Here is a 24,810-nt window from a genome sequence, read left to right on the forward strand (position 1 = left end):
AACTGAGACAATATAGGAAACTCACCTAGCACAGAAAAGGTCCCCAATAAATATCAGCTCTCCCTCCATGGCTTCCCATCACCTACACACCCATGCTCTTGAGCTCCAACTCAGACATTGTTGATGCCCAGGGGATGGGACCTTATTAAGTACTTAAATGGAACCCACTGCCTTCAGAAGCTGGAGGGAAGGGAAAGCCTCAGGTTGGGCTGGGGTCTCTATGAGGCTGGGGGAAGGTGGTGGAGGGGGGCCTGGCCTTAGCTGGCAAGTACAACCTACGGGGAGGGGCCCTCTTTGCCATCTTCTTTGGAGCCAGGTATCTTATTTTCTTTTCATGACAGAGCCCAGTTAAATCAATATATCAAAATATATAAATAAACCCTGTTCCCTCTACTCACTCCCATATTGCCATTTCGATTAAATTTTAAGAGAACACAAATGTAATGTTCCTCTTGGATCAAATTAGAAACAGGTGCACTTTTGCATAAGGAAATTAAGTTGCAGACAATATGAAGATTTGCTAAAATGCAGACACTGATGAAAATAAGTAGCCCCTTTATTTGTAATTATTGAGGCAATCTGTTCGCAAAGTGTATATGTGAATGGTCTGACAGATCTGTGGACTCCAGCAGGCTGCCATGAACAACTCAAAGCCGTTCTGAAAGGAACAGATTTTTTCCTTAGAAAATATATATACATTCTCTTCTCCGTCTCCTGGTGCTATTTATAAGGTATGAAATGCCACAAATAAGAATTCTGTCATTACACAAGGTCCCTCCCTAAAATACAAACTTCATCTGGACACACACACATTTGAACAGTTGAACTCTTTCTTCCTTCTGCTGCCGACTCCCTGGTAGCCCAAAGGGAGAGGGTGGCCGCTAGGGTGCCAGTCACAGGCTGGGGCCATCGATAGGTCTCCGGCAGTAGGGGCAGCGAGTGTGTTGAAGCACCAGTAGCTCATAGTCCTCTGAGTGGAACATCTGAGGAGAGACGGCCATGACTCTGGGCAGCAGCCCTAGATGTGCATCAGCCCCAAACCTGGCATAGATTGCAGCCATCCCAAGAGGAAGTGGCTTGGCAGAGAGTAAGGGTTAGAAAACCAGATCTAGGATACCTTTGTCCAAGGACTGCGAGGGAGCGGGGAAGGGTTTGTGGCCCCTTGTTTTCTAAACGAAGTTCAAATGTGAATCCTACTTTCCCGGCCCTCCCAGATCAAAGGCAGGTGCAGAGAGCCCAGGGTCAGGGGCAAGATCATTCCAGACAGCACGTGGGAGGCAAGCCAGAGGAGGGGGCCAGCTAAATCTTCTCTCCCAACTGGGCCTTGGCTGCTCAGGGATCACTTGTGCTCCTCCCAGATGCCTGGCCTCCCCAAGGGGACATTCAGGAAATGGAAAATCAACCGAAAGAAGAAACTGGACACTACACATGAGTTGCAGGCAGTGGCACAGTACCTGGAAGCAGGAGGGGCACATGGTGATGGGTGCCTCAGGCAGGAGTGAGCGGAAGTACTGCCAACGGAGGGGCGGGGGCCAGCGCTTGATGAGGACATCCCGACGGCTCATGGAGCGCAGCACCGACCGACTCACCACCACGGGCACAAACTCTGAGCCACCTTGCTACAGGGTGAGCAGGCAGGAAGCAGGGGCATTGGTGCCCTGACTCAGGCACAGTGACATGTTTATGTGGGTCATGATCCCAGAATATTTGGAAGTGGCCAGGAAGGACCCCAGAGACTACCCCTGCCAAGAAGCTCGACAGAACCCTACCAGGTCATGTATCCCCAGTTGGCCATCTCTGGTGACAGAAAGCCCACCACCTATTCTTCCCTGGCAGCTCTGACAGGAAGCAAGTCCTTTCTCACACCAAGCAGTGTATACAGGAGAGACCTAAGACCACCCTCCCGACAGCTTTGCTGGTCTCGGCAGCCCATCATTCACAGAGGCACACTCACCTCAAAGCTCAGCTTTGCTGTGAACGGGTCATCTCCCATGCAGCCCACAGTCTCGTCCAGTCTCAGAGTCTGAGAATCTGAAGGAGTCTGGTCAAGGATAGAACCTGAGGCTGAACAGGAAACAAGCCCCACCCTCCACCCAACATGTTGAGACTCACAGGAGCTCCACCAGGCCTCGTGTGTTTCCCTACAGCTCTGGGGAAGAGCAGCAGGGTTGGTGGGACAGGTTTCCAGGTGGAGAAATGGAGGGAACACAGACCTGGGAGCAGAGAGCCCTGATTACACAGACGATGGGACTGGGCCCTAGCGCACAGGTGGGAAAGGGGCTCTGATGGGCTCTCTGCGTCCCACAGGGACCATATGTCGTGGCTCACGTGAGCCTGCCAGCCAGACACACCATGTGACCAGAGGTCTGCAGGCCTGCTGTGTGTGGCTATAGAAATGATGGGCCAGCGAATTGGCAGTTCCTGGAGAAACACTCAGCAGTAGTTGGGTGGTTTGCAGGCACTTAAGATGGCCTTGCAGGCCATATATCATGGAGAAGGGATGAGGGCTCCTGCAGATCCCAAGGCTAGCCAGTCTAGGCTGAAGGTCCCCAGGGAGCCACCACCTCCGCCAGGCAGTGGTAGAGGAGCTGATGTGAGGCCAGGGCAGAGGGGCTCCCATGAGAAAAGCCCCCAGACTGCAGGCTGCTGGTGCCTAGTCAGGGAGATGTGGCCCCACGCAGCAGCAACAATGCAGCCTAAGCACATGTGTGAGCACAGGACTGGTGCATGGTCACCGTGGCTCCCTTCTTGAGCTGCCTGGGGTTTCCTCTCCTCTGCTTCTCGAAATGTGGTTCATGGGCTAGTGGCATTGGCATTACCTGGAAGCTTGTAGAAATACAGGCTCCCAGCCCACCCAGACCTGCTAAGCCAGTTGCCATGTACTAACAAGGCCCCAGGTGAGGAGGGAACATACAGAAGCCTTCCCTCTGTGTTCAGTGGGACAATGAACACATTCTTGACCACAGGGAGAAGCTGAGATGTGGCCTCTGGCCCAAGTTGTTTCAGCAAGGGAGGACCTGGGGATTCTGGCTGACACGCTTGGAGAAGCATCAACTCTTTCCGAGTGGTTGCAAGGTTGAAGGGTTGCAGGGTCTGCACTGCTAATGGAGATGAGCGGTGCTGCCTAAGAATGAGGCCACCCAGGGGACAGCAGAGCCAAAAGGACAGGAGCCAGCCTCCCACCAGCACTGAGCAAGCACCTGGATCTGGCTGAGTTTCCCTCTATGGCTAGGCTTCGCCACACGCTTTAGTTGACTTGGCCTCCTTGAGTCATGCTTTCTGCCCCTTGTACATAAAAGTGACCTGACTAGAAGAGTTGGGAATGCCTTATTTGTTATTCCTCAGCTTTGTGGGTCCAGAAGTATGGACAGTGCCTTTTAGGAGACAGGAGTGGGTAGGAGGCCTGCTGGGGAAAAGGTAAAGGCTAAGGTGCTGTTTCCTCTCCCACATGCCACTTCTAAACCTATGAGCGCGCACTGTCCCATCCTGCACCTACCTGCACCTGGGCCAGCTCTCTGCCCATTTTTGGCCTGTCCTTGCACCAGGTCAGCCTCTCCAATAGTTACGTGATTGCCTGCTATGCCCTTGCCCTACATGGCCCAGCAATCCTCCAAGGCCCTCTTGTCTCCTCACACCCAGGTCCTGTGCTTGGCTGGCATGCACAGGAGTCCAACCTGGTGCCCAGGATACTGTTGCTTGTGATCTCTTGACATCTGTTCTCACGCTTGTGTCTTGGCACCTCTAGGTCAATGAGGGAGACGGCTTCTTCATCAGTGATCCCTTTCTCTAGGTAGAACTCAACCAGGTGCAGGACCTCTGGAGGACACAGGGCATGGGGGGATTCTGGGAAGATGGCAACTTGGGGGCAGCTAGGGACTAGATGCTCTCCCCAGGCAGCATGAGAGGAGCGGGAGGATCAGAGTTCCTTTCCGGCCCTGGCCAGTTGGCTCAGTGGGAGAGCGTCAGTCTGGCGTGTGGATGTCCCAGGTTCAATTCCCGGTCAGGGCACACAGAAGAAGCAGCCATCTGCTTCTCCACCCACCCCTCTCTTCCCCTCCTGCAGCCAGGGCTTGATTAGAGCGAGTTGGCCCTGGGCACTGAGGATGGCTCCATGGCCTCTGCCTCAGGTGCTAGAAAATGGCTCCAGTTACAGCAGAGCAAGGGCCCCAGAAGGGCAGAGCATCGCCCCCTAGTGGGCTTGTTGGGTGGATTCCAGTTTGGGGTGCATGTAGGAGTCTGTCTCTGCCTCCCTTCACTAAATAAAATAAATAAATAAAAAAGAGTTCTGCCTGACCAGGAGGTGGCACAGTGAATAGAGCATCAGACTGGGATGCAGAAAACCCAGGTTCGAGACCCCGAGGTCGCCAGCTTGAGTGTGGGCTCATCTGGTTTGAGCAAAAATTCACCAGCTTGGACCCAAGGTCGCTGGCTCAAGCAAGGGGTTACTCGGTCTGCTGAAGGCCTGTGGTCAGGGCACATATGAGAAAGCAATCAACGCACAACTAAGGTGTCGCAATGCGCAATGAAAAACTAATGATTGATGCTTCTCATCTCTCCGTTCCTGTCTGTCTGTCCCTGTCTATTCCTCACTCTGACTCTCTCTCTCTGTCTCTGTAAAAAATAAATAAAAAAAATAAAAATAAAAAAAAGAGTTCCTCCCCCACCCAGTGGCAGGCTTCTCTGAAATGAAGCAGACAAGCAGAAGTAGCAGAGCCACCTCTCCAGCTTACCGAATGTCGGGGCAGGGCTGGGTTGGAGGTGTGCCCATGTGGATGGGGGTGAGAACTGGGAGCCTTTAGCCCCGCCTTTTTCCTCTAGTAGCTGGATGGGCTTCTCTCTGAGGGAAGAGGCAAGGTCTCTGCCCAGCTAATGAAAAGGGGCTTCTGATCCTACATCACATAGAATTAGCTGGAACTTGAGAGTCCAACTCAGCCTCCCAGACCAAATGACCAGGGCTCTATTCTGGAGTGTCTCTATTCCTGAGGCATTTACATTATAGAAAATCTTACATGAGGTTCTGATGAATGGGTGTTTCAGGTTTGAGCAGCACTGTGGGTCCTGTCCTTGAGAACCCTAAATAACTGTGCATCAGGCCGGGTGGGTTTCACCTGGTTCCCAATCTACAAATCAGGACACATGTGGCCAACAAACAGTGGAGTGAGCCCAGCTATCCACTGGTGCCCCATCTGCATGCACTGGACTCACCATAGGAAGAGGCAGAGAAGACGAAGGGCTGGCGGCAATTGATGCAAACGTTGCCCAGGTTGTTTAGCAACGGATTGTTGGTGGAACAGCGGTAGCACAAGGGCACCAGCTCCTGCAGAAATATAAGCACCACAGACTGGGGCCAGGCTGCCAAGAGGAAAGGCCACCTGGGTGGGTGGGGAGGTGGCACTGGACCTGGGGCTCTGTGTTGTGAAGCAGAGTAAGGGTGTAGGCCCCAAACCCTTGTCACTTGGGGCCTAGACACCTCCTTCACAGGCAGGGCTCCTAAGTTCTGTGCTCCTGGCAGGAATGACAATAACCTTGGCCACATTTACTGGCCACTTACCATGCTCCAGGTACTGTGCTAAGCACATCACCTGCACTGGCTCATTTATCCTCACAGCCACTACAGGAAAGCTATTATGCATGCCCTCATTTGATAGAGGAAGAAACCGAGGCTCAGAAACATTGAAACATAGCTAGAAAATGGTGGGGCTAGGATCTGAAGTCATGTCTGTCTGATGTCAAGTCTGCTATGAGTTTGAAGGAGGGGATTATAAAGAGACAGTAGCTAGTTGGGTTGGAGGAAAGAGGGCTGGGTATAGACTGGGCAGAAGATACAAGGGTTGGGTTTACTGAAGAGCAATAAGGAAGGTGGGTTACGGCAGGGGTTCCTAGGATGAGGTAAAGGCAGAGCCATCTGGGCATGGAGGTGAGAAGGGAGGCTGGGGCAGAGCAGCATGGGCTGGGCTGCAGCAGAATCGGAACCTTGGGAAGACGAGGAAGAAAAGGGCAGGGCTGTGGGATTCCGGGGAGCTGAGGGCTGCAGCTGGAGCACAACGAGCTGAGTGGAGAACAGAGGAGGCAGAGACGAAGGGGCAGAAGGAGTTGCCAAGCCAGAGCTTAGGCAGGGGAAGGGGCACAGATTCCCAAGAGCAGAGCATGGCAGCCATCTTTCAAATGGCCAGGCAAGAGAGTGTCAGGAGACATCCAAATATGTTGCAGAGGAGGAGGAGCCTGAGGGGGTTGTGTCCTCACCTCGTTATCATGGAACGGCTTGGCGCGGATAGTTATGCTGCCCAGCTCAATGGACTTCTGGAACCTGGCAGGGATCCGCAGGCCCCGCAGCTTTTCATAGGCATCTCGGGCCAGTTTGTAGGCACCCAGGGCCTTGCTTTGCTTGGCCAGAGTGAAGAGTGTGATCCTGCGATGACAGGGTTAAGGACAGCAAAGGCTACACAGGGGCCCAGAGTTGGCACCACCTACCCTGAGTGAGCCCAGTGCTATAGAATACAGCTCGTGCTGGTGCCAGAAGGGCAAAGGCAAGAGCCTGAGGAGTACTTTATTCTTTCGTAGGATGTGAATGTATTTCTCAGATATCAAGGCCCAGGGATTTTTTTCAGAGATTAAGACAGTGAAGTTTCCATTAATATTTTAATCTTGCATAGGTTCTCTGGGCCTGCTGATGGCTCATCTTGTACTCTGACCAGGACAAAATGGCTCTCCCTCCTGCTCTAGCCCTGCCAGGTGGAGCCTGGCCCCAGACTCCCTGGGTAGTCGCCCTAAGGTACAGAGGCTACTGGGTGCAGAGCATTTCTCTCTGCCCAGAATGTCCCAAGGGCCATGGTGATTTCTGAGTGGCAGCTTCTCCTGCTGAGTCCTTCCTCTGAGCTCCTCAGTCTGAGGCTGACAAGACCTTGTGTTCAATTTCAGGTCACCTCAAATGTTGGTTATGCCCAGGCCCAGCCTGCCCTTCCTCCCCACTGCACCTGTGAACGCCCTTCCCCATTCCCCCCTGGCAAGCCTCAGCTAACCACTGGTGCCCAGTCCCATCTCTTCCCGACTGTCCTGTCCCTGGGGTTCGTGCTCCCACACTCCAGCAGATATATGGAAGTGACTTTCCTTGCCTGTGTCCCACTGTGACTCCTCAAAGTCTTGGACTGTGTCAGGAGCCATTCTCAGGTCCCCAGTGGACAGTACAGGGTGAAATTTAGGGCAGGGGTTCAACCAAACATCGCTGACTTGAATGGAATTGCTGGAAAGGTTGGGTGCAGGTGCTGAGACCCCAGCAAGTGTGGCCTTGGCCGCTCATTTGCAGGGGTTTCAGTCAATGATGGCACCAGCTGATTTGGTGGGGTTTCTTCTGAAATGTGACTGATGGGTCTAGACCCCTTTAGAGATACCTGGTTAGTACTTCTGAGCCCTCTCGTGGGAGGGCTTTCTCCTTGCAGAAGGAAGGCCCACTGGGGACAGGGAAGGAGCTGAGAGAATAGTGCGATTTAGAACAGGGGATAATAATGACCTTTATGACTTTCTGGACCTTAAAGATTTTAGTCAATTCCTGGTAGTTTCTGGCAGCAGAGACCCTCTGCCTCTCCTCTGCTTACAGCCCACCCTGTGGGTTGCACCATCCAGAGAAGGAGGGAAGCTCTCAGGCCATTGCCTTTCCAGCCTGGTTCCCCAGGGCAGGCTTTAGTTCCTTCTGCACACAATTTCTGCTCATTTCTCTCCATGCCTTTCCATGTGCTGTATACTTCCCTGAAACATCTACTGTACTGTTATCTCTGGTTATCTTGGTCTGTAGGATGGATGTCACCTCCAGGCAGCTTTCTTTGCCCAAGACCCCAGCCTTAGCTGCCTTACACCCTTGGAAGCAGCACTGAACCAGACCCTGACATTTGTTACCTCCCCCACTAGACAGCAGCTTTGTTGCCTACTGCCTGGGAAGGTGCTTGGGGCACAAGAGGTGTCTATCCACCTGGGCTGAAGAAATGCCTCCCACTGGCTTCCCCGGGGAAGTGTCCAAGATTCTCAAACCAAAGGCCTGGTGCTTCCTATATTTCAATCACGTCAACATCTGTGGATTCCGGGAGGGCTTGAAGAGTGTGTTGGCTGAAGACCCAGTGCTGGGTCTAGCACAGAGAGCCCAGAAAACTAATCTTCTCTTGGCACTAGCCCCTCAACCTCCGTGGCTCAGCCTCTTCTACTGCAAACAGCAGCGGCAGGGCAAGCTCTGTCTTCCCTGAGGGCTGCTAGAGAGAGGGAAGCTTCTGCCAGCAAAGTGCTCTAAAAAGAACTTCACAGGGCCATTAGACAAAAGGGGTGGGACAGAGGGTGGGGGTAAGAGAGAAGATACACTTTAGAGATGCCCACAGGGGTGTCCTTGGACAGGTTGTGCAGCAGGAATCTGGAGATGTTGAAGAGGGTTTCAGGACGATGGGAACTGAATGGCTCTTCCTGCAGTGAGAAAAGCAAACAGGGATTGAATTCCTCAACTGAGCTGCTGCTGGGCCAGGCTGAAAGGCAGATGCCAATAATTCTAAGATACTTCAGTAAATAGCACCTACTGTGTGTCAGGGACTTCACAGCCATTGTTTTATGTGTCTTTTTTGTGTGTGACAGAGATAGAGAGAGGGACAGAGAGAGACAGACAGACAGGAAGGGAGAGAGATGAGAAGCATCAATTTTTCATTGCAGCATCTTAGTTTTTCAGTGATTGCTTTCTCATATGTGCCTGACTAGGGGCTACAGCAGAGTGAGTGGTCCCTTGCTCTAGCCAGCAACCTTGGGCTCAGGCCGCCAGTGATCTTGGGCTTCAAGCCAGCGACGTTTGGGCGCAAGCCAGCAACCATGGGGTCATGTCTATGATCCCACACTCAAGCCACCGACCCTGCCCTCAAGTTGGATGAGCCTGCGTTCAAGTTGGTGACCTTAGGGCTTCGAACCGGGGTTCTCTGTGTCCCAGTCCGACACTCTACTGCGCCACTGCCTGGTCAGGCTTATGTGTCTTTTTTTTTTTTTTTAAGAGAGACAGAGAGAGAGAGAGAGAGAGAGAGACAGACAGACAGACAGACAGAAAGTGTCTTATGTGGTCTTTAATACAGTCTTGTGAGAAATGCATTTTCATCCTCACTATACTGCCAAGCAAACCAAGATGATCTGCCCAGGTCACCCAGCTAGAAAGGAGTATAGTTGGGATTCAAACCCAAGATCTTATTCCAAAGCTCAAGCATGTCTTTCCTCCACATGGCACTGCTTGTGGGGTTGGTAAATGATTCCATTTCCCTGAGCTAAAGTTGTCTCCAATTAACTCTAATAGGGAAGACCTTTATGCAATTTAGGACATGACCACACTATAAACCTGTCTTTAAAGGGAGGTAGTTAACCATTTATAGCATGAAATCGCATGCCTCTTCTCTGGTCTACACCAGTGACTTGCCCATTCAACACCCACCAAGTGAGTACATGCAGTGGGGTCCCTCAACTGCTCATCCCTGTGCCCCAGCACCTGGCACAGCTCCTAAAAGACGAAGCTCTCAACACACATTAACTGAATAAACAGGTCTTCTGTACCTAGATGCAACCAGAAGCTCAGCACAACAAACCATTGGGAATTTTCAATTAGGAAGGATCCATAAAAGGTTAAGAATAACCTGTTTTGAAGGAATGTGGCACCGTGTGTATACACTGAGACTTTTAGATGAAAATACTTAAATCAGGCCAGCTACCCCTCCCCACTCAAGTGCTTAAATGGTAATAAACTCACATTTCCTTAAAGGTCTTGCTAGACCACTGTCATCATGGAGCTACCAGGACTTAGACCCTAATTGGTCTAAATGCACTAGAACTCACTTTATACTACACTTCAGTTCAGAGCTCAGCATTCTCTCCTCAGTTCTCACTTAAATGTCTATAGCCTCTGTTAGTTCCAAGAACCCAAGAAAACCTGAGACTGCATCCTTTTCAGTGTGAGAGCCAGAGAGAAGCCTGCCTCTGGTTACATTGCTATAGGAGTGGAAGCTAAGAAATGTCCCAGAAAGAAGGGATTGAGGGGAGTTCTTCAGGATTAGCACTTCTCCTCCGGGAAAGAAGCCATATGTCAGGAAAGGTCTGCTGCTTCCCTTTCCAGTCTGTTCCGAATCAGAGCTGCTATCCTAGGACCTGATGCCAAACCCTAAAATACCACCTACCTTCAGGCTTTTGTACATGCTCTGACCTCTGCTAGGAATGCTCTTCCTCCTCCTCTTCATGTGTCCCATTCTCACTTAGCTCCCTCCTCTTGACTTAGGGTTTAGGGGTCAACTTCTCCAGTAAGTATTCTTAGTCTCTAAGCATTTCCCTTGAGGGAACTGTACTGCAACTGATTGTTACTAGACTATGAACTTCTCAGAGGCAGGGTCAATGTCTTGTACACTACTGTGTCCTGAGGCCTCAGAACAAGGACTGTTACACAGCAGGAATTTGTTGAATGAAAGAATGGTCCAATGAAGAAGCCTCATCTGGCCTGACCAGGTGGTGGCGCAGTGGATAGAGCGTCAGACTGGGATGTGGAGGACCCAGGTTCAAAACCCCAAGGTGGCTGGCTTCAGCGTGGGCTCATCTGGTTTGAGCAAGGCTCACCAGCTTAAGCCCGGGGTTGCTGACTTGAGCAAGGGGTCACTGTCTGCTGTAGCCCCCCAGTCAAGGCACATATGAGAGAGCAATCAATGAACAACTAAGGTGCTGCAACAAAGAATTGATGCTTCTCATCTCTCTCCCTTCTTGTCTGTCTGTCCCTATCTGTCCCTCTCTCTGTCTCTGTCACAAAAAAAAAAGAAAAAAAGAAAAAAAAAAGCCTCATCTGGAATGAATAACCAAGGTCCCCAGCTGGTATGACACTGCCACAAGCTCACAGGTGTACATACTGTATTTCTTGCTCCATAAGACGCACTTTCCCCCCCAAAAAAAGTGGAGGGAAAAATGCCCCTGCATCTTATAGAGCAAAAAATATGGTATTCTATTAAATATTTTAACACACCTTTTGGTTCAGAATATTTTCTTTCTTATTTTCCTCCTTAAAACCCTAGGTATGTCTTATGGTCAGGTGCGTCTTATGAAGCAAAAAATATGGTATGTCCTGCACATAGGCCCCCTCCTGATTCCATGTCCTGAGGTGAAGAGGAAGAAGAGAAAGAGCTAGGCTCTAAAGTGGCTCACGCAAACTGATATGGACCTAGGGCCTTGACTTTTGAGCCTAAGTTGAGTTTGGGGTCTTTGGGGGAGGTTGGCTTCTTTCCAGGTGAGCACCTGATAGTAATGAAGGGCCCCGAAGGGACTACAAGGACAGATGACGTCCCTTGAGACCACTGACCTGATATGGGAAGAGATGATATGCAGGCCTGATGGCTGACTCAGGCAGAGTCTATCAGAGGGGTCTTTCTTACCAGCCTTTCCCCAGAGGCAAATAATATGCTGAGAGCTCAATATAAACAAGGGGCAAAGAGGTGCCCAGGTGGAAAGCAGGTCCTCAGAGATGGTCAAAAAACTGTGAAATGCTCAGCCTGGGAGAGCAGGCTGATGGAAAACTCTTCTGAAGCCTCTGCACTGGGCAGCGAGACAGCTAACACCATCTAGGGTCACAGGTGCTTTTCTAATATTAACTCATTTAATCCTCAAGACAACCCTATCAAGTAGATACTATTATTACCCCCTTCTTTTATAGTAAAGGAAGCAGAAACACAGAGGAAAGTAAACAACTTGCCCAAGGTCACACAGTAGAGCTGGAATGTGAGGTCTAAGTTAGAGGGGAGGCAGGAAAAGGCTAAGAGACAGGCTCTGGAGCTAGCCTGTCTAGGTTCAAGTCCTGGCTTTCTTACTTACTAGCTATGGGAATTTTTCTGTCTAGCACTGCAGTTCCCTCATCTGTAAAATGGGGATGATAGTACTTATCTCACAGTATGGTTGAAAGGCTTTGAATTAGTTGATACAATGAAGCCCTCAGCACATTCCTTATATTGTATGTAGTAAGTACTCAATAAATGTTGTCTATTGATATTATACTCCAGGCTGATTAGCACAGGATAAGCTAATATTGTGGGAGCTTAATCAACATTTGTTGAGTAACTGAGGACACACAAAATGAAGAAATTGATGACAACCTATCACCAGTTTCCCATTGTCAGGAGGTAGATTTAAAATGGCTTAAGCAAAAGAATCAGGGAGTAACTAAAAATAACTATTTGGGTCTCTGGAAATCAAGCCAACCCTCATGTTTTATGGAGAAGGAAACTGAGGATCAGAAAGAGGAAGTAAATTGCTCAAGGTCACACAGAAAGTCAGTCGCAGGGCTAGGGAGGGACCTCCGGCCTTTGGTGAGAGCTAGGTCTTCACCTATCTAGGAGATAAGAGTCCCATGGAATGTCTATCCCTGACCATTTTATATAGGCCTTTGTATAGCTAACCTAGAATGTGAGTCACCCAAACCTGAAGAAAGCAAGTAGAAAGGCCCAATCTAGCTCTGGCTTACTAATTCAGAAGCCCACTGCTTCTTACGTGTCAAACAAGTAGCCAATCATGGAAAATCAAGGTTCCAAACTATGTCTCTCAGGAGGAGAGCAGGATTTCTCAGCAGGTCACTCTATCCAGTGGGTTTACTTAAGACATGTCCAGTGCCCCTAATTCAGTAGTAGGCAGGAGGCAGTGCCCTGACTCAGACACCCATCTCCTGGCGCCTTACCGTGTACCGATGAATGGTGTGGTAGCCATGGTACATCTCAGCTAAGTGCTGGAAGTAGTGGAACTTGCTGAGCATCGCATCCTTCTGGGCAGGATCTGGGGTGTGCAGTGGGAGGGGAGAAGGGCAAGAGGGAAAAGATGTGTCAAGCCATGTCTAGAGGGGCTAAGTAACGGCACTGTTGCCAGTGTCAGTTCTCCCCTGACACCAGGCCTATGCCAGGAAAAGTGGCAAAGAGGTGCAGTGAATGGAAAAGGTGCTCTGTTTAGGAGGTGGGGCCATCCCAAGACAGTTAAAGTCTCAGCTTGGCAGAGCACATGGCCAGGAAAAGTCTGAGGATGTTTCTTGTAGGTCCTCCCAGATCCTACACCATACTCTGGGTCATTCCACTGGGAAAGCACCAGCTGGGGCAAGAAGAGGGTGATCACTGGCACCCAGACACACTCGGGGAGGGTGGGCAGGCATCAACTTTATTCATGCTCACCTCAAGCCTCTTCCCACCATGCCATTCCATATCAAAATCACAGACCACTGGCCAAAACAGAAGAATGTCACCCTATATCTGGACTTGACAGTTATCAAATTATAACCATGGATTCTGGGGAGACTCACAGCAGCCTCAGGAAGAAAGCAAGACAAGATTACCCCACACTACAGACAGGGATGTAGAGCTGAGGGAGGAACTGTGACTTGTTACAAGTCACCTAACTGCCTCCAATTCCAGTGCTTTCTAATTCCTGCATGCTGGCTTCAGTCTAGTAAAGAACATCTCCCTGTCCCCACAACTATCAGAACTCTCTCAGTGCATCATGGGAAGTCTTGTGAAAGAAAGCAACACTGAAACTATTTTCCTGCCTGGGATAAGTGAGAATCTGGAGTGTGTTATTGTAAAGTGATCTCTTTTCCATCTTTTCATTTAATTAAAAAAATTTTATTTAAACCAGAGCTCACCCAGGTCTAGTTATGGGTTCCCAGGTTGCAGGGGAGAAACATGTTCTGAATTAGCAACACAGGGCAGGACCTCCCATCTGCAACCCCAGGATGGTCCTCATACAGTTTTTAAGCTTATGGGCAAACTGGAAAAAGATGACACACCAGATTATGCCATTGCAAGGTAGGGTTATGGACAATACACCCAATAAACAAGCCTAGGGCTTTAATTAAAATGTCCCAGCTCTTTTGATGTTTATCTTGGTGCCAGAGCAGAGCTGGGGAAAACAAGTGGCCTGGCTGGTGTTTACTTACCTTGAGCTATATCGAGACACTGCATGGACAGCATCCAGTAATAATAGGCAGCATCATTAAATCTGCTTTCTTCCACAGCATTGTCTGTGAGCTGCTCCAACACTCTGACCGCTTCCTTCTGCCGCCCGGCCTTGTGGAAGGCTGGAGGGGCACAAAAGCACTTGCAATTCAGGGAGTTGGAGGGAATTCTGCAGGGCTTGCAAGGGGCTGCTGAGAAGTAGGACATTCATCAGAGCCATCTGCAGCACTTCGTTGCTGGGATGAGCTTCTCAGGCCGAAGGCTATAAATAACTGAGGCTATATTCCTGAGAAAAACTACAGTGAGATATGCTCCCTTTTGGCTGGGAAAAGGCAACTGACTTTGGAAAGGCATGACAGCAAGAAAAATGTGAGGGGCCAAAGTGCAGGGCAAAGTCTGAGGACGAAACTGTTGTTCTTGTCAGTGAAGTTTCGCCCCACCTCACTCCAGGGCAAAGCCTTGCGACTCCTGAGGTGGCACTAACAGGACCTGACACTTGAATGGGCTTGGTGGTTTAAAAAGTGCTTTTGTTGCTGATTACCTCATAGGTCATGACAACATAAAGTCTTAGGTAGATTTTTTTTTAATGGGCTATGCAAGTGGAGGTAAATGGCATGCCCAAGGTCACAGAACTGAGCCCAACTCAAGTCCTCAGTCAATCTTCAACTGAGTGTTTTTTTATGACAACCTTAAAAAAACTGGCAACCTAACAGTTGTGAAATAAGAAAAAAAAATCTCTCAATGGTTCCCATCTCCATTTAAGAGAAATTTCCTGTACCTATGTGCCAAGCCCTTGGAATACTGGGGGCTGCCAGAGAAGCACTTCTAGTTTCTCTGTGGGCACGCAGACAATCCAAATCCTCAGCTTTAGAGAAGGAAAAGCTCTGGCCTTTGTTCCATTCTCATCCCCAATCTCGCATCTGAGTACCACGTTACTATGGCAATGGATTCTTGGAAGGGCAGACACAGACAGATGGATAGGTTGATATGTTTTGCCTAAACATGCAGCTACATTAACAACTGGGTTCTCTGGAAATGCTGAAGCAGCAGAGAACATGCTGTCTTTCAAAGGGGGCTTTAAGCTGAGGAGCTCCAACAGGGAGACATTTGTTCCAAAATGTGTCTGGAGGTGGCAACCATATAGACATGTAAATGAGATGCTATGGAATATGACACACCCAACTTCAATGAGAAGACTTCTTAAAGAGGCAGCAAAACCTAGCAGAAGTATCAGGTTCCCCAGCCAGACTGATCCTGGTCCAATTTGGGCTTTGCCACTCTCTGGTTTTGTGACTTTTTAGTGCACAGTTAGTCTCTGTGTCTCTGTACGGCTGCAGCCAAAATTCAAGGTTATGTAGTTAAGTGCCCAGCCAGTGGAAATGCCAAGGAGCAGAGGATACCCCATTTATCTGAACCAGAAACAGGACCCAAGTATCTATTCATGGTAAAGTGGCAGGTGAGACTGTGCTAGACACTGTGGGAGCCCTCTCATTTTGTCTTCGTCCCTAACTGGCTCGAATTCCTTCTCTAACACTTGCTGTGAGGTGTTAGGCAAATCCTTTACCTCTTTCAACTTCAGTTTTCTCATCTACAAAATGGCATCTACATCATAGGGCTGCTTTGAGGAATAAATGGTAAGCTGCATCTGAGTGTGTGGTGCTTTGCTCAGAGAAGAGATAGGATCTTCCCAAGAACCCAGGTATGTCTCACTCCAAAGCCCATGTTCTTTCCACTGCTCCACAGTCTTTCACCACATGCCCACATAAAGTCATTCATTTGGGGGCCTACAGTAGGAGGGGCGTGGCAGTCTTCCTGAAAGGTGTGTCTGGGCAGTGCCTTCTCCTGCCCCTTCTGCAAGGTGCCAGTCTGTGTAGCCTACCTTTCTGGGATTCCTCAAAACGATCATTCTCTGCTAGCCACTGAGCATAAGGCATGTAGATGTCCTCTTTAAACTCAGGATGCTTCTCTCCTAGAGCAAAGGCCTGAAGGAAGGAAGAAATACAGTCGTAATAAAGTAGCCCCCGCAGCCCCCATGAAAACATGGCACTTGGCTGAATCCATTAGGGTTGTCATATTTTGCCAGCCTGACAACTCAGAGGGGGAAAGTACCTCCCCCCCACTACCCCCAGAAACGCAAAAACAAATCAGCTCTTTGAAAACAAAAGGCAATTAACAGCAATATGCAAGCGACTGGTTTCAAACACAACAGTCTGTTTCTGGACCACAGAAGCAGCAAAGAATAGGAAACGTTTTATTTTGAGGGTTTGCGTGGGCTCCTGCAGCGCTGCAAACAGATTTCTTTTAATTGCAGGTGACACCTAAGGAAACAGAATTGACATTATCATCATTCTGCATATTAGCTGTCAAAGATGATGTTGGATTGGTGGTGTACGGGACCCAGTGCCTGCTTTATCTAAGTCCCAGAACCACCTGTCAGGCCAGAAGAATCAGAAATGAGTCACGGGGGACAGTATGTGGCAATGGGGAGAAAGTCTGCCTGATACACAGCCAGGACTGAGTGGTTCCAAGATGTTCTAAGTTATGCTGCTTGAAAAATCTGATAAATTTATCTTGAGAAGCCATTATTATCTCTGTCCCTGGCTCCACCATTTCCCATCAGTGACCATGTCACTTCACCAAATGGAGCCACTCAAGAGGACAGACAGGAGTCACACAACTCATACTCAGGGAAGGCCTACATTCTGGCTCTGTAAACTAGACCATAGTAGTCAGGTGAGGTACGGTAAGGACCAAGGGTGCAGCCTCTAATCATTTTGGGGATAGATTTTAATCCAGGCCTCAGGTAGCCAAGGAGCTGGAGATGAATTCAGGCCACAGAGAGGGCAGCACATCACTGCTTCTGTATCCTCACCTGAGTCATCTTCCCTGCTGGCCTGGCTGATTCTTCTCACCTGCTCTCATGTGAGAAGCCTAGGTCTCAAAGTAGGGTCAGGTAGGAAAGAAGGAAGAGCTGACCTCTGAAATAGCTCTGCACCTGGAAAGTATGGGTGACCTTTTCTGCCACCCAGATGTTCTTAAATGTCATACAGATGTGTTTCCCTGTCAGACATGAGTCAGACAGTGGTGCTAGTCAGAGGCAGCTCAGACCAATAGCAAGCAATGGGAGCTGTTATGTTAACTCTCACATCCCCAGTCCCTATCATGGAGCTGGCATAGAGCCAGATGTCCATAAAGATGCTGTGAATGAATCAACAAATAGAAAGCTTTTAAAAAATACTCTGGCTTGGAGAATTCAAGGTTAAGTCTCCTGACTGTGAGGCTAATGTTCATTCTCACAATGAGGGCAGCTGCTCTCTATCCAAACCTCAGAAAACCCCCTGTGGTCCAGGGCTCAGACAAGACTCCTTAACCCATGAAGTGTGCTCTACATTCACCTCATCCCAATGCTGGGTCTCCACGTGCAGCTGAACCAAGGACTTCAGGTCACCAATCTTCAGGTAGGTCTCAGCAGCATAGCCAGGGTTATCCAGCTTCTTGAAATAGCGAGCGCACATCAGCAGGGGCTCCCGCTCAGCCTTGTCCAGCTTGCGGGCGATGTCAATTAACCTGGAGAGGCAAGTACATAGGGAGGAGAGGGACTCCTGTGAAAGGAGTCTGACAGAAGAAAGCAGTACAAGCTTTTGGGTCTTCTTGAGGGCAGGTTCTGTATCAATTCATGTTGATGATCCAATGCTTAATACAGTGCCACAGCCCCTTGCTTGAGGGAGGTTATTAAATGAGTGAATACACACTTCAGAAACAGTGCCCAGTGGCCGGGAGGGAGTGCCTGCTAAAGCAGTGTTTTTCAACTGCCAGTCCAGGGACCGATGCCGGTCTGTGAATAAGTTAACCACTCAGGGTCAGGCAGTTGAAAAACATTGTGCTAAAGGACATCATCCCCTATATTCCTTTCACAGAAGTTACTAATCTATCCAGAAGGATCTGGGGAGAAAAATGAGCATCTGCTGATTACCTACTGTACCAAGAACAGTGCCATGAGCTTTTACATGCGCTCTCATTGAATCCCTACCACCCTAAGTAAGAGGTGGTATTATTAGTTCCACTTTATAGATGAGAAGACTAAAGGCTAGGGTGGAGGGTGAAGCAACCTGCCTAAGACTCTGCAGCCAGGAAGTGGTAGAGGGCTCTTCCCACCACTGTTTTGGGAATTTTCATGGGAAAGTAGAGGCAGAGGTGTGAGAATTCTTCAGTGACAGGATCTCTAGAGGAAGGGGCTTATGTGGGGCCTGGTCTGGGCTCTGGAAAAAGGCCTGCAGGTAATCTTGATTATGCCTCTCTTCCTGGCCAAGGTGCGAACCATGAGTGAGGGGCCACAGGGACCAGTGGCTTACCACTTCTTCCCAGTGGTGACCTTCTTCCCCACTGCTTGTGAGGCCATGGGACTAAATGAAGCCTGCTTGTTACTTCTGGTCTGGCCAGAATTTGGGGTAAAACCAGCTTTCTCCAGGAAAAGGAGCTTGCTAACTAGCTTGCTCTTTATGAGAAAGAAAGGGGAAGAAGCAGCTGTAACAGATCCCTGTCTCAAAGATAGGCAGGCTCAGGGAGATCTGTCAATCTGTACTTAGAATAATAATGGAATCTAAAAATAACATTTCTCAGCAGAGAAATGATACATTTTTAGGGAAAGGTGGCACAGGCGAACCTTTAGAGCGCCCCAACCCCACCCATCAAACCAAATGTCCCTGGAGGAGAGGCACCTTTTACAGCCAGACATAGAAGAGGGAAGAACATGCTGAATGTTTCTCTCCTGAATTAATTTAAGTCTCCTCAAGGTAACCCTGATATACATCAGTTGCAAAAGAAAGTGACATGAAAAACTAGAGGGGGCCCTGGCCAGTTGGCTCAATGGTAGAATGTCAGCCTGGTGTGTGGATATCCCAGGTTCAATTCCGGGTCAGGGCACACAGAAGAAGCGACCATCTGCTTCTTTACTCTCTACCTCCCCTTCTCTCTCTCTCCTCCCCTCCCGTAGCCATGGCTCAGATTGGAGTGAGTTGACCCCAGGCACTGAGGATGGCTCCATGGTCTCTGCCTCAGGCACTAAAAATGGCTCAGTTGCTGAGCAATGGAGCAACCCCCAGATGGGCAGAACATCGCCTCCTAGTGGGCTTGCTGGGTGGATCCTGGTTGGGGTACATGCAGGAGTCTGTCTCTCTGCCTCCCCTCCTCTCACTAAAAAATAAAATAAAAAACTAGAGGGGAGAAAGGCTCTCTCCTCTACCATACCTTTTGTGAAAAGAATAATTTGGGGAGCAAAATCTGTACCTCTTTCTTCAAGAAATTTTATTCTTGGACACATACCAACCACATAGTAGGGTTCTTAGGGGCTTCCAGAACAATTAACAGCCTTAGGGCTCAGACTGAGCTGACCTCAGAAGCTGTTCCCTCACCTGCTCTCTTTAACAGCTGTAGCAATGTGTTTACATACATGTACACACATGTATGCACGCACACACATGTATGACCATGAAACCCACTTTCTCTGACTTTCCCGTGGAGGTACAATGCTCTAAGAATCTCAAGACTGAATCTATCCCCTTTCTGGCAGCCCCACGAAGCCTGCTTCTCTTCTGTTCTCTTGCGTGGCTAGTGGCATTACTACCCACCAGTTCCAGATCTCAGAATCAGCCTGCAATTCCCTTGCCTGGCCCCACCCCGAGACCCCCATTCAGTTGGCTTCTGTCAGTACTGCCTACTCCATACCCACTTCTCATTCATTCCCTCGGCTACCATATTTCTCCCTGGTCTACTGCAGTGACTACTTATCCAGTCTCTCTTCCTCCAGTGTTCCCTCCATTCTACACCCACTGCCTGAGTGGACTTCCAACAGCACAGCCCAACCAGGGGTCCTCACTACCTATTGACAAATCTAAATGCCTCAGTTCGGCACCTGAGGCCCTCCCAGTGTGACCAGCCCAGATACCCCTGCCTGCAACCAACTGTCTTTCACTTGCTTTCTCCTACACCTTTACCACAACCATAGCCAACTCCTTGGTTTGTAGTATTATTCTGGTCTGCAAGTCCTGCCCCTTTCAGTTATCTCTGCCTCTTGAAATTTGTCAAAGCCCTTTATGCAAAGACTAATGCCTAGGAGAAGACATCCATGGTTCCTCCTATGAGAATTCATGTCTCCTTCACTGACATGCTAAGTTTTCTTGTTCTTCAGATCCTACCATTATTGGCGTTATAGGTATTGAAGTTGGCCAGATCAGTTTGAAGCTCAGCCCCACAATTTCCCAGCTATTTGGCATTGTGTGATCACTTGGTCCTTGACCCTTGGTTTCCTCATTTGGAAGACGGACATGGAAACACCCACACTTAAGGTGTGGGAGAACCAAATGTCTACAAGGTTTCTCAGTGCCTGGTACGTAGGGAGGGCTCAGGAGATGGCAGATGGATGTCTCCTTCTCCTCCATCTCACCCTTTCCCTCAGGGATTTGCTAACTCCTCAAAGGCAGCAAATGCCTCATCCAGTCTGTATCTCAAAAACCTAATCACTATCACATTTGGATTAAATATTTAGAGAAACATTATTTTTTTCCTTGTCAGTCAAAACCAAGAGCTGACAAGACACGACATGCTGCCAAATGCTTCTTGGGGCAGGGACTGAAAACCTACATGTCAACCCAGCCATGGTCGCCGCTGATCTCTATGGCCTTGACATACTCTCCTGCTGAGATGTACATCTCCACAGCGTTTTTGGGCTCATTGATATTTCTAGCCCAGTCAGCCTGTTTGGTGATTAACATCCTTGTTTCTTTGGGGTCTCCAGATCCAAGGAAATCCTGAGGAAGCACAACAAACAAAAACACTCTGAATTAGAACTTCCTGCTGCCAGCATTACGTCAGGCTGCTGAAAGCTGGTGCAAGGAAGGGCCCATTTGGCTGAAGCAGGCGATCAGGATGCAAGTGTGAGCCCATCCCTACATAGCTGGGGGGTGGCAGTCCCAGGTGTCGGGGAGGAGTGCTTACAGGCTGCCCCACATGTGCTCCTGGGGAGTACTGGGACAGGTCAATGACTAGGACCCTCAATATTTCCTGCCCTTCTCACTAATGGATATTTGTTCTTTAGCTAAACAATACTTTCTGGACTCTGTGGTACCGTACACAAACTCTGCAGTGTGGAGGATGTATGATCAGGTTTCTCTCTCTCTCTCTCTCCTAGAGTTTGATATATGTGTGACTATTCCTATATCATGACTCTACAACCTGGTAGCACAACTTTGAATATTCAAACTTACAATCTTTATTCAGGTCATAGGGATGATACCACATGCCTCAGAGTGAGGTTGAGCACACAGTCCTCTAAACTTAAACAAAATGATTTACAGAGTGCAGGAGAGTCCTTTTGTGCCCTCTTCCCCTCCACCACGCTGGGAGTACTATTAGCCTCTGCTTTCTGACTCCATACATGTTCTGTTTGCCTGAACTTAGGGCATTATCCATTGGCTTTGCCCCCAGGTATTTGCCTGGAGCAGAAAATGAGCACAAATGTTTTTGGTTAATTACTTCTCAACTGGATAGTGGCACACTGTCTGGATACCAGGTTTGCAGGAGTGGGGACAGCAGGAGGCCATGGGGGATCTGAGGCAGGAGGAAGGGGCCAGGAGAGAACTAGTGAAGGAAGAGAGGCCTGTGGATCTGGAAGCTTAGAGGTCAAGTCTCAGGGCCTGTGTTCCTTCCACCAAAACAGGGGGCCTCTAAATGGCCATGCCAGCTTCCCTGGGTTGGCCCTAGAATGTGTGAGAAACAGCCTCGGAAAATAACCTCTTTTCAGGATACAGTTACCCAAAATATATATGTGGGAGTTTGCCATGGTTGAAGCAGCTTTGGTGATGACATTTTAAAAGGTGGGGCATTTCAAAAAGGGAAATTGAGAGCTTTAATAGCCCAGATCTGCATAACTAATAAGAAGCGGTTTGTTTCAGGAATAATGTATCCTGCAGAGAGTGCGCTGTGTCAACCTCACTAAGTATAAAAAAAGCACTCCTTTCCCCATGATTAGCACTCATTTGTCAGGAAAGTACAGTCAATGTATGCTAAGAACCTACTTGAATAATTAGCTTTTTTTCCATTTGCTTTCAGAGTAATTGTGTAGCCCCTAAAATAATATATTAGATTGGCCTAAGACAACCGTTTTAAGGAGAGGCAAGATTATCATTTAACCTGATGGTGGGTATCCAATAGACAGGCCAACCTCATTGGTCTTTCGTTCCTGTAGAGTTCATACAGGGGAAGAGGCTTGGAAAGCAACCGCTAATTATCTGAAGATGCCTAGTTTGGGCCATTTCAGACAGTCTTTACTCTTGGCAGCTACTGTGATGTGTACTCTTTATGCCAATGCAAAGCTGGAAACTCTGCTAACTTGGTTGGTTAAATGAAGTTAACATCTGGGGAAAAGCATCATCATAAGAGAACAGAAATGGTCTTCAAAGTGAGTATTCTGTGGACTTGAGGTGACTGTAGTGAGAAGAGTCAGAGGCTAAAAGCAAGCCATAAATTTGGGTCATCAGTAAGGAGACCAGGCAAGGACACAGTTCACAGACTTAAAGAAACCTCCTCTAGCCCAACATCCCAGTCCTAGGCGCTTTGACCTCATCAAAGTTGAATCTAATTGGTTCCTTCAAGGCTCAACAAACTGGGTTTTCAAAGATTCTTTGGTTCCATGAAGATAATTTACGCATTATCTGGAGCCATGGCAAAGACTTTGCCCTAGAGTGGACAGAAAGAGTCTGTGCTGAATGATGAATGAGACTAAACAGTGTTCTCATGTTTGGTGATTTTGATAAGGATATACTACCTAAGAGTTAAGAGCATTATAATTCCCTTTATCACCATATAAACATGTCACTTATCTGGAAAGCATATAATTTATTTGTACATGGGAATGTAATTTAGAAATTTTCTGAAAACCAGATTGAATCTTGGGAAGCAATTTTCAAATAAACAAAAACATGCCATGTTAATAAGTACTGTATTTCTGCCTACCCCCAACATAATGTATATGTACACACTTTCTCAAATTCAAACTATTGGAGGGGAGGGGATTAAAACAGAACTGACCTACTTGGAATTGTGATAAAAAACTACAACTAAAAACAACCCCCAGAGTATTTACCTTCATAGGGAGGCAGACCAGATGGAGTGTATAAATAGGCTGCATTTCTGGGTGGGAGACTGTTGGTGAACGAAGCCTCTCCAAAGTGTGAGGGGGCCTCAGTGTGGGAACAGGAGTGGGGCTGACTGAGGAGAGGTCTGAAAAATAGCCACTCTGTGGTCAGGCTTGGCCCCTTTTATTTTCCTAACCTTTCTACAGCTGGGCCTTTGTAAAGGGTTTTTTCATACATTACTTTGTGCAATTCTCAGAACTAAGCTGAGCTGCAACTGTCACCTCCAAGAAGAAAATGGAGGCTTAGCAAGGTGAAAAGCCTTTCTGGGTTACTAATAGGAAGAACCAAGACTCACATCAACTCTCTGGACGCCAAGGTAAGAAGACATTGTCTACTGCCCCACAGCTGCCTGCTGGAAGGTTTCAGAAATTCCAAAGAACATCCACAGCCAGTTCTCCTAAATTCCACCCCTAGGATCCTAGGATTCAATCCTTTAGTCTAAGGTTTTGGCCTCAGTTTAACTGTTATCCTCAGAAAGAGATGCACTGATTTAGCTGTTTCAGTATGAATGCAGTTTTAAATCATATGTTGTGTGTGTGTGTGCATGTGTGCACGTGCGGGTGTGTGTGTATGTGTGTGTGTGTGTGTGTGTGGTGGGAATATGGGAGGGTTATAAAAAAGTTGAAGAAGCTTGACCAGGCGGTGGCGCAGTGGATAGAGCATTGGACTAAGACATGGAGGACCCAGGTTTGAAACCCCAAGGTCGCTGGCTTGAGCGTGGGATAATAGACATGACCCCATGGTCACTGGCTTGAGTCCAAAGGCCGCTGGCTTGAAGCCCAGGGTTGCTGGCTTGAGCCCAAGGTCATTGGCTTGAGCAAGGGGTCCCTTGGTCTGCTGTAGCCCTCCCTCCGGTCAAGGCACATATGAGAATGCAGTCATGAACAACTAAAGAGCTGCAACGAAGAACTGATGCTTCTCATCTCTCTCCTTCCTGTCTGTCCCTCTCTCTGTCTCTGTCAAAAAAAAAAGTTGAAAGCAAAGTGGAGGAACCTGAAGTACTTGGATCTGAGGGACAGAGTGAAGGAACCACCAAGGTGAAGAGACAGGCTGAGGACCAGGTGCCTGTCCTGGTATTAATTACCGGAAACTTCTGGGCCATATCACAGTGACCCAGACATAACTCACAGATGGTGGAAGATAAAAGAATGCAGTCATCTTCAGGAACAGAAGAGCAGGAAAAAAATGGGGAGGATTTTTCATCTTGAACTTGTGAGCTAGATAATAACCATTAATAGCCACTAATTGGTTGTGGCTGATGACTCACTTAATAGCATTCTGAAGATCCTGCCGCTACAGGGAAAGAGGGTTAACAAAGACACCTCCGAGGAAGGAGGAGCCTAGTTACTCAATGCGCCCAAGGCTCTTTTCACCTTACATTAGAGTTAGGCTAAACTGCAAGTGTCCTGATGGTCTGGATTTCTCAGTGGGACTCATGCTCACACAAGCCATCAGGAGCCTACTCCAGGAAGCACACCCATGTGTATTCACACCTGTGGGCCCCTTCAAATGCAAAGGGAAATCTCCACCATCAACAATGCAGATGATGGGGGAGCCACGCTACACTAACCAAGGTGATGGGAGGCACACTGTGCTAGCACCAGAGGGCACAGACTCTGTTATATTGTCTCCAAGGTCCAGTGCAAAGGCAAGTCAGT

The 24,810-nt window shown here is 48.6% G+C and overlaps 1 protein-coding gene across 3 annotated transcripts in view; it reads right to left on the reverse strand.

Moving 5' to 3' along the window:
• Positions 1-540: 540 nt before the first annotated feature.
• Positions 541-24,810, reverse strand: part of IFT122 (intraflagellar transport 122) — a 78,916-nt gene continuing 54,646 nt past the window's right edge. For all 3 annotated transcript variants that reach the window (XM_066350425.1, XM_066350423.1, XM_066350424.1), the window contains 12 exons: positions 20,601-20,767; positions 17,357-17,528; positions 15,841-15,943; positions 13,943-14,083; positions 12,701-12,795; positions 8,342-8,442; positions 6,244-6,409; positions 5,206-5,317; positions 3,691-3,816; positions 1,955-2,031; positions 1,455-1,619; positions 541-983 (listed from right to left, as the gene is read on the reverse strand). In XM_066350425.1, the coding sequence (XP_066206522.1) occupies positions 894-983; positions 1,455-1,619; positions 1,955-2,031; positions 3,691-3,816; positions 5,206-5,317; positions 6,244-6,409; positions 8,342-8,442; positions 12,701-12,795; positions 13,943-14,083; positions 15,841-15,943; positions 17,357-17,528; positions 20,601-20,767 (1,515 nt within the window). In that variant the 3' untranslated portion in view covers positions 541-893. The remainder of the gene's footprint in view (positions 984-1,454; positions 1,620-1,954; positions 2,032-3,690; positions 3,817-5,205; positions 5,318-6,243; positions 6,410-8,341; positions 8,443-12,700; positions 12,796-13,942; positions 14,084-15,840; positions 15,944-17,356; positions 17,529-20,600; positions 20,768-24,810) is intronic.

This window comes from Saccopteryx leptura, chromosome 10, assembly GCF_036850995.1.
Source record: "Saccopteryx leptura isolate mSacLep1 chromosome 10, mSacLep1_pri_phased_curated, whole genome shotgun sequence".
Lineage (NCBI taxonomy): Eukaryota > Metazoa > Chordata > Mammalia > Chiroptera > Emballonuridae > Saccopteryx > Saccopteryx leptura.